At 45.3% G+C, this 12,865-nt stretch overlaps 1 protein-coding gene across 9 annotated transcripts; it reads left to right on the forward strand.

The window, feature by feature from the left end:
* Nucleotides 1–66: 66 nt before the first annotated feature.
* On the forward strand, nucleotides 67–10,541 carry Pxmp2 (peroxisomal membrane protein 2). 9 transcript variants are annotated; one of them, XM_087578166.1, is made up of 6 exons: nucleotides 267–403; nucleotides 2,396–2,506; nucleotides 4,451–4,748; nucleotides 5,684–5,782; nucleotides 6,862–6,981; nucleotides 10,229–10,536. In XM_087578166.1, the coding sequence occupies exons 3-6, from the start codon at nucleotides 4,629–4,631 to the stop codon at nucleotides 10,295–10,297; spliced, it is 408 nt and encodes a 135-aa protein (XP_087434292.1). In that variant the 5' UTR covers nucleotides 267–403; nucleotides 2,396–2,506; nucleotides 4,451–4,628; the 3' UTR covers nucleotides 10,298–10,536.
* Nucleotides 10,542–12,865: the final 2,324 nt, after the last annotated feature.

Genomic DNA, 12,865 nt, shown 5'->3' on the forward strand with positions numbered 1-12,865 from the left:
CAATGAGAAGGCGCGGCCTCAGACGGACGTGTCCGGGGCCCGCCCCGCCGCGCCCCTCGGCTCTCCAATCGTCCGCCGAGCGGGGAGGCTGGGTCGCAGGGACTGAGGGAAAAGAGTGTGCAGGCTGGCTGCGCGGGTGGCGGGACGGCTGGGTCCGCTGAGGGCCGAGGCAGAGCAGGAAATGTCAGGCCGTCCCCGCCCTGTGCCCCAGGTCCCGGGCCGGGCGCCCGGCCGCCAAGCTGTTGGGTGGGCGCCCGGGACGACTCAGAGCCGGGATCGCGATGGCACCTGCCGCGTCAAGGCTGAGGGTGGAATCCGAGCTCCGGTCGCTTCCCAAGCGAGCGCTCGCCCAATACTTGCTGTTTCTAAAGTTCTATCCGGTGGTCACCAAAGCTGTCAGCAGGTGGGCGCACACTGGGAAGAGAAGTGGAAAGGAGGGCTGTCAACAGGGGAGACGCTCGTGCAGGGGAGGGTGAGAGAGAGGGGGCCGGCCGACAAAGCAGCTCCAATCCTGGGGGTGGAGCAGCAGTTCTCAGCCTTGAAGGTTGGACGGCCTTTCCACAAGGGTCTCAGATCAGATCTCCTGTATAGAAGGTATTTACGTTAAGTTTCGTAACAGCAGCAGCGCTACAGTTTAGAAGTAGCAATGGAAGCAGTCTTATGGTTGGGGGTCACTACACCATGAACATAGGAAGGTTGAGAACCACTGCTATGGAGGAATGTGGGTACCAAAGGCAGAGTTCTGCATTAAGGTGCGCCCTGTTCTGCTTAGCCACTAAATGCCAGTTTGTGTATTGGGTCCCAAGCGCTAACCTTTGCAGTCTGAATGTTGTGAAGACCCGCGAGTCAGGGACACATTCCAACCCTGAGCCACCAAATGCACTGTTGCTGGTGAACTCTGCCCTTTGATCTACATCTTTCGATTTCCTAACGAGATATCACCCTGTTTCTGTTAATTTTTATTAGTGAATTTTCTAGGTTTGTTCTCTACTAACTTAACCTTTCACAAGTGTGTACAGAGTGTTTCCTGTGTTCTGGGCACATAGCTGTGATCAAAACAGGCTCATATGCTTTTTCTGTCTTGGAGCCGAGAAGGAACTAGACCACGCTCCCACCCCCACACCCACCCCAGCAAAAGGCAGATAAATGTATAACTTAGAGCAGTTAGGGAAATTTCTCCTGTGTTGTTGACATTGATCAGAAGCACAGAGAAGAGAAGCAGTTGTTCACAGGGCACAGTAAGTGCAAAAGTTCTGAGAGAAGAATACAGGGCATGTTGGAAGGGTGAAGAGAAGGACTCAGGGGAGAAAATGTAAATGGAAGGAAGAAGTAACTAGGGGTCAAGTCAAAAGGGTCCTTATGATCCACACTAAAAGTTTTGGATTTTATAGTTTTTAGAAGACAGCTTGGGGTTGGGGATTTAGCTCAGTGGTAGAGCGCTTGCCTAGCAAGCACAAGGCCCTGGGTTCGGTCCCCAGCTCCGGAAAAAAAGAAAAGAAAAAAAAAAAAGAAGACAGCTTATAGACCTGTGGTGGTTAATGCTAATTGTCAACTTGATGAGGGGATTATCTTGATTAACTTAATTGACCTGGGAAGATCACTAGGAATGGCCCCATTCCTGGTTGGTGTCCTTGACTGTAAGTGGAAAAAGTGTGCTAGCTTTTTTTTTTTTTTTTTTTTTTTTTAATCACACCAACATAAAAGAAACTAAGACAAGACCCATCCTTTTAAAGAAGCAACTGGTCCTGTCTTCTTATTGAGAATTTCACTTCAGGAGTGTAAATTTACATACTACTATTATAGAAGTGTTTTGTTGTTGGCTTTTTTGTTGTTGTTGCTTTCTTTTTGTTTTCAAAGAGAGAAAGAGAGAAGAAAAGAAAAAAATCCCTGGTGAATTCTGCCCCATTTCAAATGTTTATTTAAAGGGGTTGGGGATTTAGCTCAGTGGTAGAGCGCTTGCCTAGCAAGTGCAAGGCCCTGGGTTCGGTCCCCAGCTCCGAAAAAAAAAAACCAAAAAAAACCCCAAATGTTTATTTAAAAAAACTACAGCATAACATAGAGTTTCCAGCTTGAATACAGCCCACAGACCATGGTCAACTACAGAAATGTCCTCAGGAGGATCCCCCCATTGCCTTTTATACCCATGCCTTCCGTGGAGCAGCTGTAGGGATGTTGGAAGGCACGCAGTCCAGCAGGTGGAAGTCTCATTGTGCTCATCTGTGGTTTGGCTTTAGGTCTTAGAGTCTCCGTCTTTATCTAAGCAAGTTACTTCAACAAGGACTCCAGTATCCCATGATCTACACAGCAGGATCTTACAGCAGCCCTGCTATGGCCATGCAGGAGAGGCAGGCCCTTGTGTCTGTTGCTCATTTTCTGATTGCCTCTTCCTCTACAGTGGCATTTTGTCAGCCCTTGGAAACCTTCTGGCCCAGATGATTGAGAAGAAGCAGAAAAAAGACTCTCGAAGTCTAGAAGTCAGTGGGCTTCTCAGATATTTAGTTTATGGGTAAGTACCACAGAGAGCTGCCTCATCTCTGCAGACTGAGCACAGCAGAGCTGCCTGTCAGCATTAAGCCTTTGGGATACTTTGTTTTAAAAACCTAGTTCTGGGGCTGGAGAGATGGCTCAGCTAGGAGCGCTAACTGCTCTTATAGCCAACCCAGGTTTGATTCCCAGCTCCCATGTAGCAGTTCACAAACATCTGTAACCTCCAGTTCCAGGAGATCTGATGACCTCTTCTGACCTCATAAGGCACCAGACACATACTTGGTGCACGAATATACCTGTAATGTAAATATCCATGCACAAGAAATAGAAAACAAAAATTAAAATTAAAAAAGAAAAAGGAAAAAAAATAATTCTTTAAGCAGCATCAGAGAGCAGGTATGTATGGTGGTGTATATCTTTAATTCCAGCATTCAGGAGGCAGAGGCAGGTGAATCTCTGTGAGTTTGAGGGTAGTCTGTTCTACATAGTAAGGCCGTGTCTCAAACAAAACAACAAAAAAGAAATATCAGAGGCCGGATATGATGACAGAGACTTTTAGCTTAGCCCTTTGCAGGCAGAGGCAGAGACAGTAGTATTGCCACAAGTTTCTGGCCGGCTTGTGCTATGTACAGAGATCTGCCTTTAAAACAAAATCCTCCTTGAGTTCTTTGACCACCACTAATGAACTGGCTGGATGATTTGAAGTCTTTCCAATAGGAGTGATTTTTAAAAAAAAAGAAAGAAAGAGAAGAAAAAAAAAGAAAGAAAGCTGGATGGTGATGGAACTCACGTTTAATCCCAGCACTTGGAGGGTGGAAGCAGGCCAATCTCTGAGTTTGAGACCAGACAGGTCTACAGAGGGAGTTCTGGGACAGCCAGAACTACACAGGTAAACCCTGTGTCCAAAACAAAGAAGCAAACTTTGTGTGGGTGTGTGGTGTTAGATTTAAACCTGTGGCTTCATATACGTTGTCACTGATCTCACCTATCTTCATCATTTAGTTGGGTGTGCTAGTATTAGTACTTGGGAAGCCAACCTCGTCTAAATGGTGAGTTTCAGGTCAGCTACACCTGTATTAAGCCAAAATAAATAAGTAAATAAGTAAGTAAATAAATAATCAGAAAGACCCCCCCCAATGTGTGTAAATAAAAGAGACTGAACTCTCTCATATATCCTGTGAACTCTGATGATCCCCTTGCCTCCTGCGTGCTAGGATTATAGATGTGCGCTGCCTTATCTGTTTTTTGGTTTTTGTTTGTTGTTTTGCAGTGCTGGGAATCAAACCCAGGGTTTTTTATTTGTTTATTTGTTTTGCATACTTGGGATTTACTCTACCAACTGAGATTTTTGATACCCACAAAAAGCTCCCAAGAATAATAATTCCACACCATTTATTAAAATGTTTATGAAGCAACACCCCCCCCCCATACTTTAACAAGTAACCTTTACCCCTCTCACATGGTCTTGGCCTCCCAAAGACTTTAGTGGCCCACAGTGATGCAAGAAAGTCCAGCTGAAAGCCTTGTTAACAGATTTCGGTTGTTGGAATTGACGGTTCCTGCCCTTCCCTGTATTACTGTGCTTTGTGAAACTCAGTTTAGCTGGACTTGGCTCATTCCCAGGTGAGCCAAGTGTGGACTAGAAATCCGCACTTTAGAGAAGGCAGAGGGTAGTACCAGGTTTTCTCTTGCCAGTTTCCACCAAAAGTTTGAAAATCTCTGGGAGCTGACCTATGTCTATTTGTTTCTCAGAGCCTGTTAAGGCATGAGGGCACAGACAAGGACAGACAGCATAATTGCCTGGAACACAGAGGAGTCAGATGGGCATAGACCTCAGCCAGGGCCATCATTGTGGCTGTCCCAGCTCACCAAATGGAAGAACTGGCAGAAGTAACTTCAGTCTTTGTGGGCAAAAAGACTGCCTGAAACTGGCTGAAAGGAAGTTTGTTTTTTTTTTTTCTAGAATGTCTTTATAAATTTGCATGGCCAATAAGTACTTTAGGAAGAAAAGAGGACTTAGGATCTGAGGTGAATCTTGGGACCAGAGACAGAACTGTAGAAAGAACCACAGTGCAGCTCACACCCCTGTGGCGTCCAGGTTGTTTGTCACAGGTCCCCTGAGTCACTACCTCTACCTCTTCATGGAGTACTGGGTCCCTCCTGAGGTTCCCTGGGCCAGAGTCAAGAGGCTCCTGCTGGATCGCCTGTTCTTTGCCCCAACCTTTCTGCTGCTGTTCTTCTTCGTCATGAACTTGCTGGAGGTGGGTGTTTGTCTTGGCATCTGCTGTGTCTCCAGTTAAAGATGGATAGGTAGCCTGCTTCCTGGGGTGGGCCCCAGGCTCTGAACTCTCAGCTTTCTCTTTTCTTCCCTTCTCTTTCCTTTCCCCTCCTTCCCTCCCTCCCTTCTTCCCTTCCCTTCCTTCCTTTTTTTCTCTTTTTACAATTTTTTTTGAGAATCTTGTGCATGCCTCTAATGTGTCCACCCCCATCCTCACTCTACTTTTCCTTCCTCACTTTCATGTGTTCTCTTCTTAAAACCTGCTGAGTTCACTTAGTGCTGCATGTATGTGTTGGGTATAGGTCTCTCAGGAGTTGCATACCTAAAAAAAAAAAAAAAAAACCTCTTTCTTTCTGAGAAGCTATTAATTTACAGTAGCTCCTCAGCTGGGGGAGGACTTTATGAACCTCTTCCTATCCATACTGGGGTTTCCTGGCGTGGTCTTGCTTGGGTCTTACGCACAGAGTCAAAGCTTCTATGAGTTGTTGTGTACAATAATGCTGTCAAGTTCAGCAAACGGTGTTCCCTGTTTTCTCCGTGTGTTTGTGTTTCTGCATGCATGTACTACAGGATGTATGTAGAGACCAGAAGATAGCCTGTAGGAGTTCCACTACGTGGGTCCCAGGGATTGAACTCAGGCCATCAGGCTGCACAGCAAATACCATTACCTGCTGCACCATCTTGCTAGTCCTCAACTTTCGGTTTTCATGTTTTCCATGTGAGCGCGAGCACAGGAGTGTTAACGGAGCCTGTCTGTCCCTAGTCGAGGTTATGAGCCTCATGTGGTGGCTGTTGCCCTTAGGTCTCAGTACCACTTCTGCTGTCCAGGAGGCATATATGCTACTCTGTCATAGACTGGCTTCCAAATATTTTCATAACTTTTAGTATAGTTTTTTAACCTGTATATATACTAATAAGGTTCTAAGCCAAGCTTGGTGGCTTGTGCCTGTAATTGCCATACTCAGGAGGCTGAGAAAGGAAGATTACCACAAGTTCAAGGTCATCCTGGAGTACAAGGTGAGATCCTGTCTCTAAAACCTAAATAAATAAAAATATAAACAGTAAACTAACACATGATTCCGAGAAAGGCTTTACCAAAGAGGCCTGTGCTGTAGATATCTTAAGGTTGCCTGAGATGTTGCGAAATCCTTCACAAAGAGTTTGTAACTATCAGGTGAATGTGCCTTCTCTTGCTTGTCTGTTTATTTTTTATACCTCATTTGTAAGGGCAGACATTTTTATATGCCAAATGCTGTGTATTCTGTGAACTTTGCTTCTTTTATATTAGTGGGTTTCACTTTTTCTCCTTTTGTGGAAGGGTATTCTTTGAGATAGGTTTCATGTAACGCAGGCTGGCCTTACCCTCCCAGTCCTCCTGCCCCTACCTCCCAAGTATTGAGATTACAGATGTGCACCACTGTGCCTTTTTTTTTTTTTCTTAGAGGGACTTGTATATTTGGATAGATTAAGAATAATAGTCCTGGGCCAGAGAGATGGCTCAGGTTAAGAGCCCCGACTGCTCTTCCAGAGGTCCTGAGTTCAAATCTCAGCAACCACATGGTGGCTCACAACCATCTGTAAAGAGATCCGATGCCCTCTTCTGGTGTGTCTGAAGACAGCTACAGTGTACTTATATAGAATAAATGAATAAATCTTAAAAAAAAAAAAACTTTGGCAAGGCAGGTGCTTCTATCCATTTTCAGCATGGTCACTCTTAATACATTTATTCTTCTAGATAACATTTATGCGGGGGTCGTCTCTTAAAAACTGATAAGTTTTGACTAGAAAGTCATCATCTTTGAAAGTTAATGTAGGAAGCATTGATAGCTGAGGCTACCACAGCACAAGTCATCATCAAACAGCCATAAGGAGCTGATGGGACAGATTCCACCCAGCATGAGAGGCAGTGTGTCGCTGAGCTGTGTCACTGAAGATCTTCCACCTGGATAGTTGACTCCTTTAGCTGCAGAGTAGCACATGCAGATGTGTTTTCAAATATAATACAGGTTTTATAATTGATCGTCAAGGTCAGGGTGCCATATTATAGTTTCTATCGATGGAGGGACTGCTCACAGCTTCCCTTCCCTTCCCTACAGGGAAAAAACATCAGTGTCTTTGTTGCCAAGATGAGGAGTGGCTTCTGGCCTGCTCTGCAAATGAACTGGAGGATGTGGACACCCTTACAGTTCATCAACATCAACTATGTGCCCTTGCAGGTGAGGTTTGCTTGTCTCCACTGAAGGCCTTTGTCATTTTCTTCTAACAAATGGTTGTACTCTCAAGCCATGTTCTCACCCATATCTGGAGGTCTGGTACATCCCAGATCATTGTCTGTGAGCTCTGGATTCACAGCTGCAAAGTTGCACAGAGACTCCCAAGCAGCGGTTTCAGCCTAGTGTTTTCTGGTAACTGAAACAATCTGTGCTACTTCAGTGTCAGCTGAACAGGCAGATACAACAGTCAAGTGCAGTGGAGTAGGTAAATAGAGAAGATCTTGGCATGGAGCGGGGTCTTCAAAGGACTGACTGGTCAAAGAGAAGGCCCTTGGAGGTAACTGGGAGAACTGCAGCAGTGCTTGTGGGCACAAAGGTGATGCTGAGGAAACTGCCTGCTGAAGGATGAGTGAAGCTGTTGGCTTTGAGCAGTGCAGAGCCCAGGAAAGTGGGCAGCACCCACTGGTTCAGTGTTCCACAGTGCAGAGCACAGGAGGGTGGGCAGTACTCACTGGTTCAATGTTACACAGAAATTCTACAAATTCTATAGCACTTGTGCACTGTGTTTACCTAAGACCTCCCTGCATCTGGAAGGACTCACAGTCACAGTAAGTCTACACAGTGGATGGCAGGATCCTGCTAAACCCTAAGGAAGAAGGGCCATCAGAGATGCAGACTTTTCCTTCTCCAAGGTCATTCTTCCTTTGGCTCTGGGTCTGATTCTGCTCAGGGAACCAGCACAGTTCTTCCAAGACTTGGTACTGGGTACCTCTGCCAATTTCCAAACCAAGGCGCTATGTCTATACACACTGAAGAAGGAAAAGGTGAGAACATTGACACCCAAGTTGCCACCCAGGGCCATTCTTCTAACCAGGTCTCTCTTGGATGGCAACCTTAGTCTATTCTGGGAACTTAATCCTCTTCTGTGCTCTGTTAAACATCTTTTCTATAGGGATCTCACAGACTAAGGGCCCAATGAAGGAGGAACAGAGTAGGTCAACATAAGACTTCTATTGAGTAAAAGACGAGGGAGCTTGGCCAGTGTGCATACACATACAGCTTATATACTATAAACATATATACCATTGTTGCAGTAAAAATAAAAAATGGTGGAACTGGTTCCCACATGTATCCTGGCCGTCGTGCTCTCTTGATAGTTCTGGCTCTGGCAAAACTAGCACCAATTTATCTCAGAGGCTCCCTGATGCCCATGAGCCGTTCCAACACTGCATCCTGTCAGGTTGCCCCGCCCTCACTCACTGCTCTCTTGGCTAGTTTCCACCACAGCAGGCATACACATCCCAATTCTGTGGTGGCCCAGTGCATCTGACCACTATACACTCTCTTGAACTCAATTAAGTCACCACATGAAAGAACACATCACACAATATCCTCTGATCCAATTGATAAGATATACTTTTCCCATATAGACAAAGCAAAATCCTGTACACATCCATCCCTTAAGAATAGTCATAACAACCTGTAATGTGTGCAGAGAGGAATCTTAACATCTGCTGCCATGATCTCTCAGCTGCCACTGCCTTGCTCTGGTCTCCTCTGCCTCTCAAAACTGTTTCTCCTGTCTGTCCTTCCTTCTTGTTCAATAACAGGCCTTATTCTATCCTGTACCTGCCTTCACCTGCATAATGACATCAACCTATATGCCATGTAAACTACACTCTATACACAGACCACATTAGGTACACATACATACAAGGAGGATGAGAGGGAGAGAATAAATGAGTGAGTTAGCATGTATACACACCACATATACATCATTCCATATACAAGCCTCGCTTTATACCACACCCTATAGTACTTATCCATATGCCTATATGCATATACATATATTGCCATAAAGTAGGAGGAAACCAGCAAACATTTAGGATATAACAAAGGGCTGGTCAACCATAGCAGAAATAGTAGAACCTTCCCCCCCACCCAAAAAAACCTAACAGATGCCCAGCTTGACGTAACCTTACCAGTGACCTTCCTAAGAGCCATATTGGGATGAATTAGGAGCTAAAGCCAGATTGCTTTGACTTGAAGAGTGCGTGGGAAGCACACAAATCACAACCCAAGTCGAGCATGCTGGTGCCTGTAATCCATCACTCTGGAGGCAGAGGCAGGAGGACCAGGAATTCCAGGATGATAGAGGGGTCTTGAGGTCAGGAAATAATACCATGTTTTCCCGTCTTATAAAGCTGGATTCACACCACCTTTAATCCCAGCAGCTGGGAGCCAGAGGTGAGTGGACCTCTGTGATTTCAAGGCCAGCCTGGTCTACAGAGTGAGTTCCAGGACAGCCAGGGCTCACAGAGAAACCCTGTCTCCAAACCGAACCAACCAAGCAACCAACCCCAAAACTATGTTATGTATAAATGTGGCTGCCTCTGAAATGGGTGGACATTCAGGTCCAAAAAGAGGGTCCTGTAGAGCCATCTTAGAAGGGTGAGTGAATGGGGTTCCCTGGTTGAGTGCAGAATCATGGGCAGGTGGGTGCTCTTTCTTTGTGATTTCAGAGAGTCGATATGAATGGTCAAGACTGTTTGGCCTTTCCCCTCTGGGTCTGAGCAGAGAAGCAAGTTAGGTATTTGGAAGAAAATAAAACTTCTGCGTTAAGAAGAAAAACCCTCTTAAATAAGGTTAAATAAGAAACCCTCTTCGTTGTGGGCCTGGGGCTGTTTTCCTCATAGTACTGGAATCTACACTCAAAAGTCCTCGGGAGACCTTTAACCCTAAGGCATCCTGGAAAGATACAAAGGGATTGGTGAGTTGAGGAATGAAGAGCCTAGAAAACTGCTTCAAAGCAGGGATGTGAGGCTAGGCTTAAGGTTTTAGTTAGACAGTTGCACAGGACTGATTGAGGGACAGGAAAGTTATGTATCAAGTATTGCTAAGCACTACTTTGTGCTCCAGTGCCAAAGACTCGTAATTAGTAAGACAGGGGCAGATTGTCGGCCTAGAAGAGATAGCACCTGACTGAAGGTGCTTTCGGGTGGGTTAAGTCCAGGTGATTGGAGCAGGCACTGGAGTGGTGGGCTAGGCTGAGGTCAAGTCACAGAGAACATTGTTAGGAGAGGGTAAATGATACTCCTACCTCTGCTAGAAAGGCTCAGGACATTCAATAGTGGGAAGGTAAAATATCAACAGCAAACCATTGAAGGGATAAATTCCATCTTGGGTGACTAATGTGGGAGAGATGTGGTCAGGATTCCCACTCAGGGAGTAATGATTGTTCTCTTGGCAGTTCCGGGTGCTCTTTGCCAACATGGCAGCTCTGTTCTGGTATGCCTACCTGGCCTCTCTGGGGAAGTGATGTCTGATACACCGTGGATGAGGTGTGGGGAGATCCAACCACCAGCAGGAGAGAGCAGAATCCATCATTAAGGACACCTCATGACTAAATTATGTGATTCAAGATGCCTTAAAATTACAGAGGGAGGAACGTGTCAGTGTCGGAATCATGTGCTTCAAAGAGACAGCACTAGTCTCGGTGGAGTTAATCTTAGTTGTCACTGCAAACAGGTAAAGGTCAATAAACAGTGATGCAGCTGCTTCCATGGTGGTTGTGGTTTCTCAGAACAGTAGCCATTGCTTGGAGAAAAACGCATTGCCAGACTCTTTAAATTCTTTCACCAAAATGCATCAACACTTAGCACTTAAGTGTACAGTTCGGCAGCAGTCCGTACAATCATGGCACTTTGCAAACATCAGCATCCATTTCTAGGTGTTTTTCATTTTCAAGTAGAGCTGTTCCTACTAAACACCAGCTCCCCTTTTCCCCTTCTTTCCATCCTAGTAACACCATTCCTGTGTTGTCTTGAGTGTGAGCCACGTCCCTCGTAGCATCTGTTGATACTGCTCTTTTAGGAGCTTATTCCCCTGCATAATAGCTGCACGTTGGTTAATCTTGGTGATCAGCTTGTAGGAGTTAGAATCACCATGGAAACATACCTCTGGGTGTGTCTGTGAGGGTGTTTCCAAAAGGGTTTAACTGGGTCTGCAGAACCAGTGGTTGAGAGCACTGGCTGCTCTTGCAGAGGACCCAGGTTTGAGTTCCAGTAGCCACATGGCAGCGCACAGCCACCTGTAATTCTAGTTTCCCGGAATCTGATGCCTTCTGGTCTCCACAGGCACTAGGTCCTCATGCACCAGGCACAGGTATGTATGCAGGCAAAACACTCATACACATAAAAATAAAGAAAAGTTTAACCAAGGAAGGACGTTCCACCCCAGATATGAACAGTGCCATTCCCATAGGTTAGGGTCCCAGACTGAATGAGAAGAAAACGAGCAGAGCAGTAGCACTTGTCTCATGTTCCTGCAGCCATGCTGTAAATACTTCCTTACTAAAGTTCCTTGTCAGGAATTTGGTTACAGGAACGAGGAAAGTAACTACATTTTGCCATGGTTTGAATTTGTGTTGAAACTTAATCTTCGTTGTAGTATTTAGAGTTAGGGTCTTTATGGCAGTTATTAAATCTGACAAAGAACAGATTAATGCCCTTATTAAAAGAAGCTTCATAGAATTTCCTTCTTGCTCTGCCTATGTGAGGAGAACCTTCCTCTTCCAGGAGTACCATCTCAGAAACAGTGCTTGATCTTGGGCTTTTCAGCCTCCAAGCAGACGTAAGTTTCGGTTGTGTGTTGAATAGTCTGTGGTATTTTGTTTTATTTAAAATTCATCTGTATCATTGCATGTCAGAATTCCCTTCCTCTTCGAGGCTACATATTCCAAAGTGTATATACCACATTATGTTTATTCCTCTGTCAGAAGACCTCTGCATCACTTTTAAGAGTTGGTCATTCTGATGCTGGTGTGAACATGGGTGTGTAGGCCTTGTTCCTACACTGGCCTTCAACTTAGGACCCCGACAATAATAACTGAGCCCATGATTGATACCAGTTACACAATTTACAGCATAGCCCTAGCTGGACACATCTCAGTCTGACCCACCCTGCTGGGTTGTGATAGAGATCTGGATTCCATGCACAGCTCTAGAGACCAGCAGCTGCAGTGCTGATGCTTGTGGTCCTAACTGCATGGGACATGGAGGTGGGAGGATAACTGGAGCTCAAGTGCTCAGGACCAGCCTGGAAAATGCAGTAAAACCCCATCATTAGATTTCCCACCACTCAGTTCTAGAGGTCAGCCATGATAATATTTCCTGAGGGATTTCTGTGCCAGCAGTCTTCAGTGCCCTTCATGAGCTTCCATCGCTTGATCCTGTAACAACGCTGTACTGCTGTTCTCTGCATTTCACGGATGGGGAACCTAATTCATGTGTTCAGGTGTAGTCTCCGATGCCTATTTTTTTTTCTTTTTTTTTCGGAGCTGGGGACTGAACCCAGGGCCTTGTACTTGCTAGGCAAGCACTCTACCACTGAGCTAAATCCCCAACCCTCCGATGCCTATTTTTGTTTTTTATTTTTACATTGCTGGGTTTGAAAACAACAGCATTCTTTACCACCTTAGCATGTGGCCTCGAAATGTCAGTGCTAGGCCAGTATGGTGAGGTCACTAAAGTAGATACAGGTTTTTGTTTGTTTGTTGAGCCATGATATCAGGTAACCAGGGCTACCTGGCTGGCCTTGAACTCATTGTGTAGTTAATAGTAACCTGGAATTTTTATAAAGTATGACACTGGAATTTTAATTTTTTTGAGTAAAGTTTTTACTAGGTAATCCTGCCTGGCTTGGAATTTGCTGTGTAGATTAGGGTGTCCTTGGATTCACAGAGATCCACCTGCCTTTCACCCAAGAACATGGGGATTACAGGAGTATGCCATCACAGTCAGCCATATCCTGCCTCTTCCTCTAAAGTCCTGGACTTACATGTCTTACCATGTCAGCCTCTTTGCTTTAAGATGCTGTGAATTCCTAT

Source organism: Rattus norvegicus, chromosome 12, assembly GCF_021556685.1.
Source record: "Rattus norvegicus strain SHRSP/BbbUtx chromosome 12, alternate assembly SHRSP_T2T, whole genome shotgun sequence".
Classification (NCBI taxonomy): domain Eukaryota; kingdom Metazoa; phylum Chordata; class Mammalia; order Rodentia; family Muridae; genus Rattus; species Rattus norvegicus.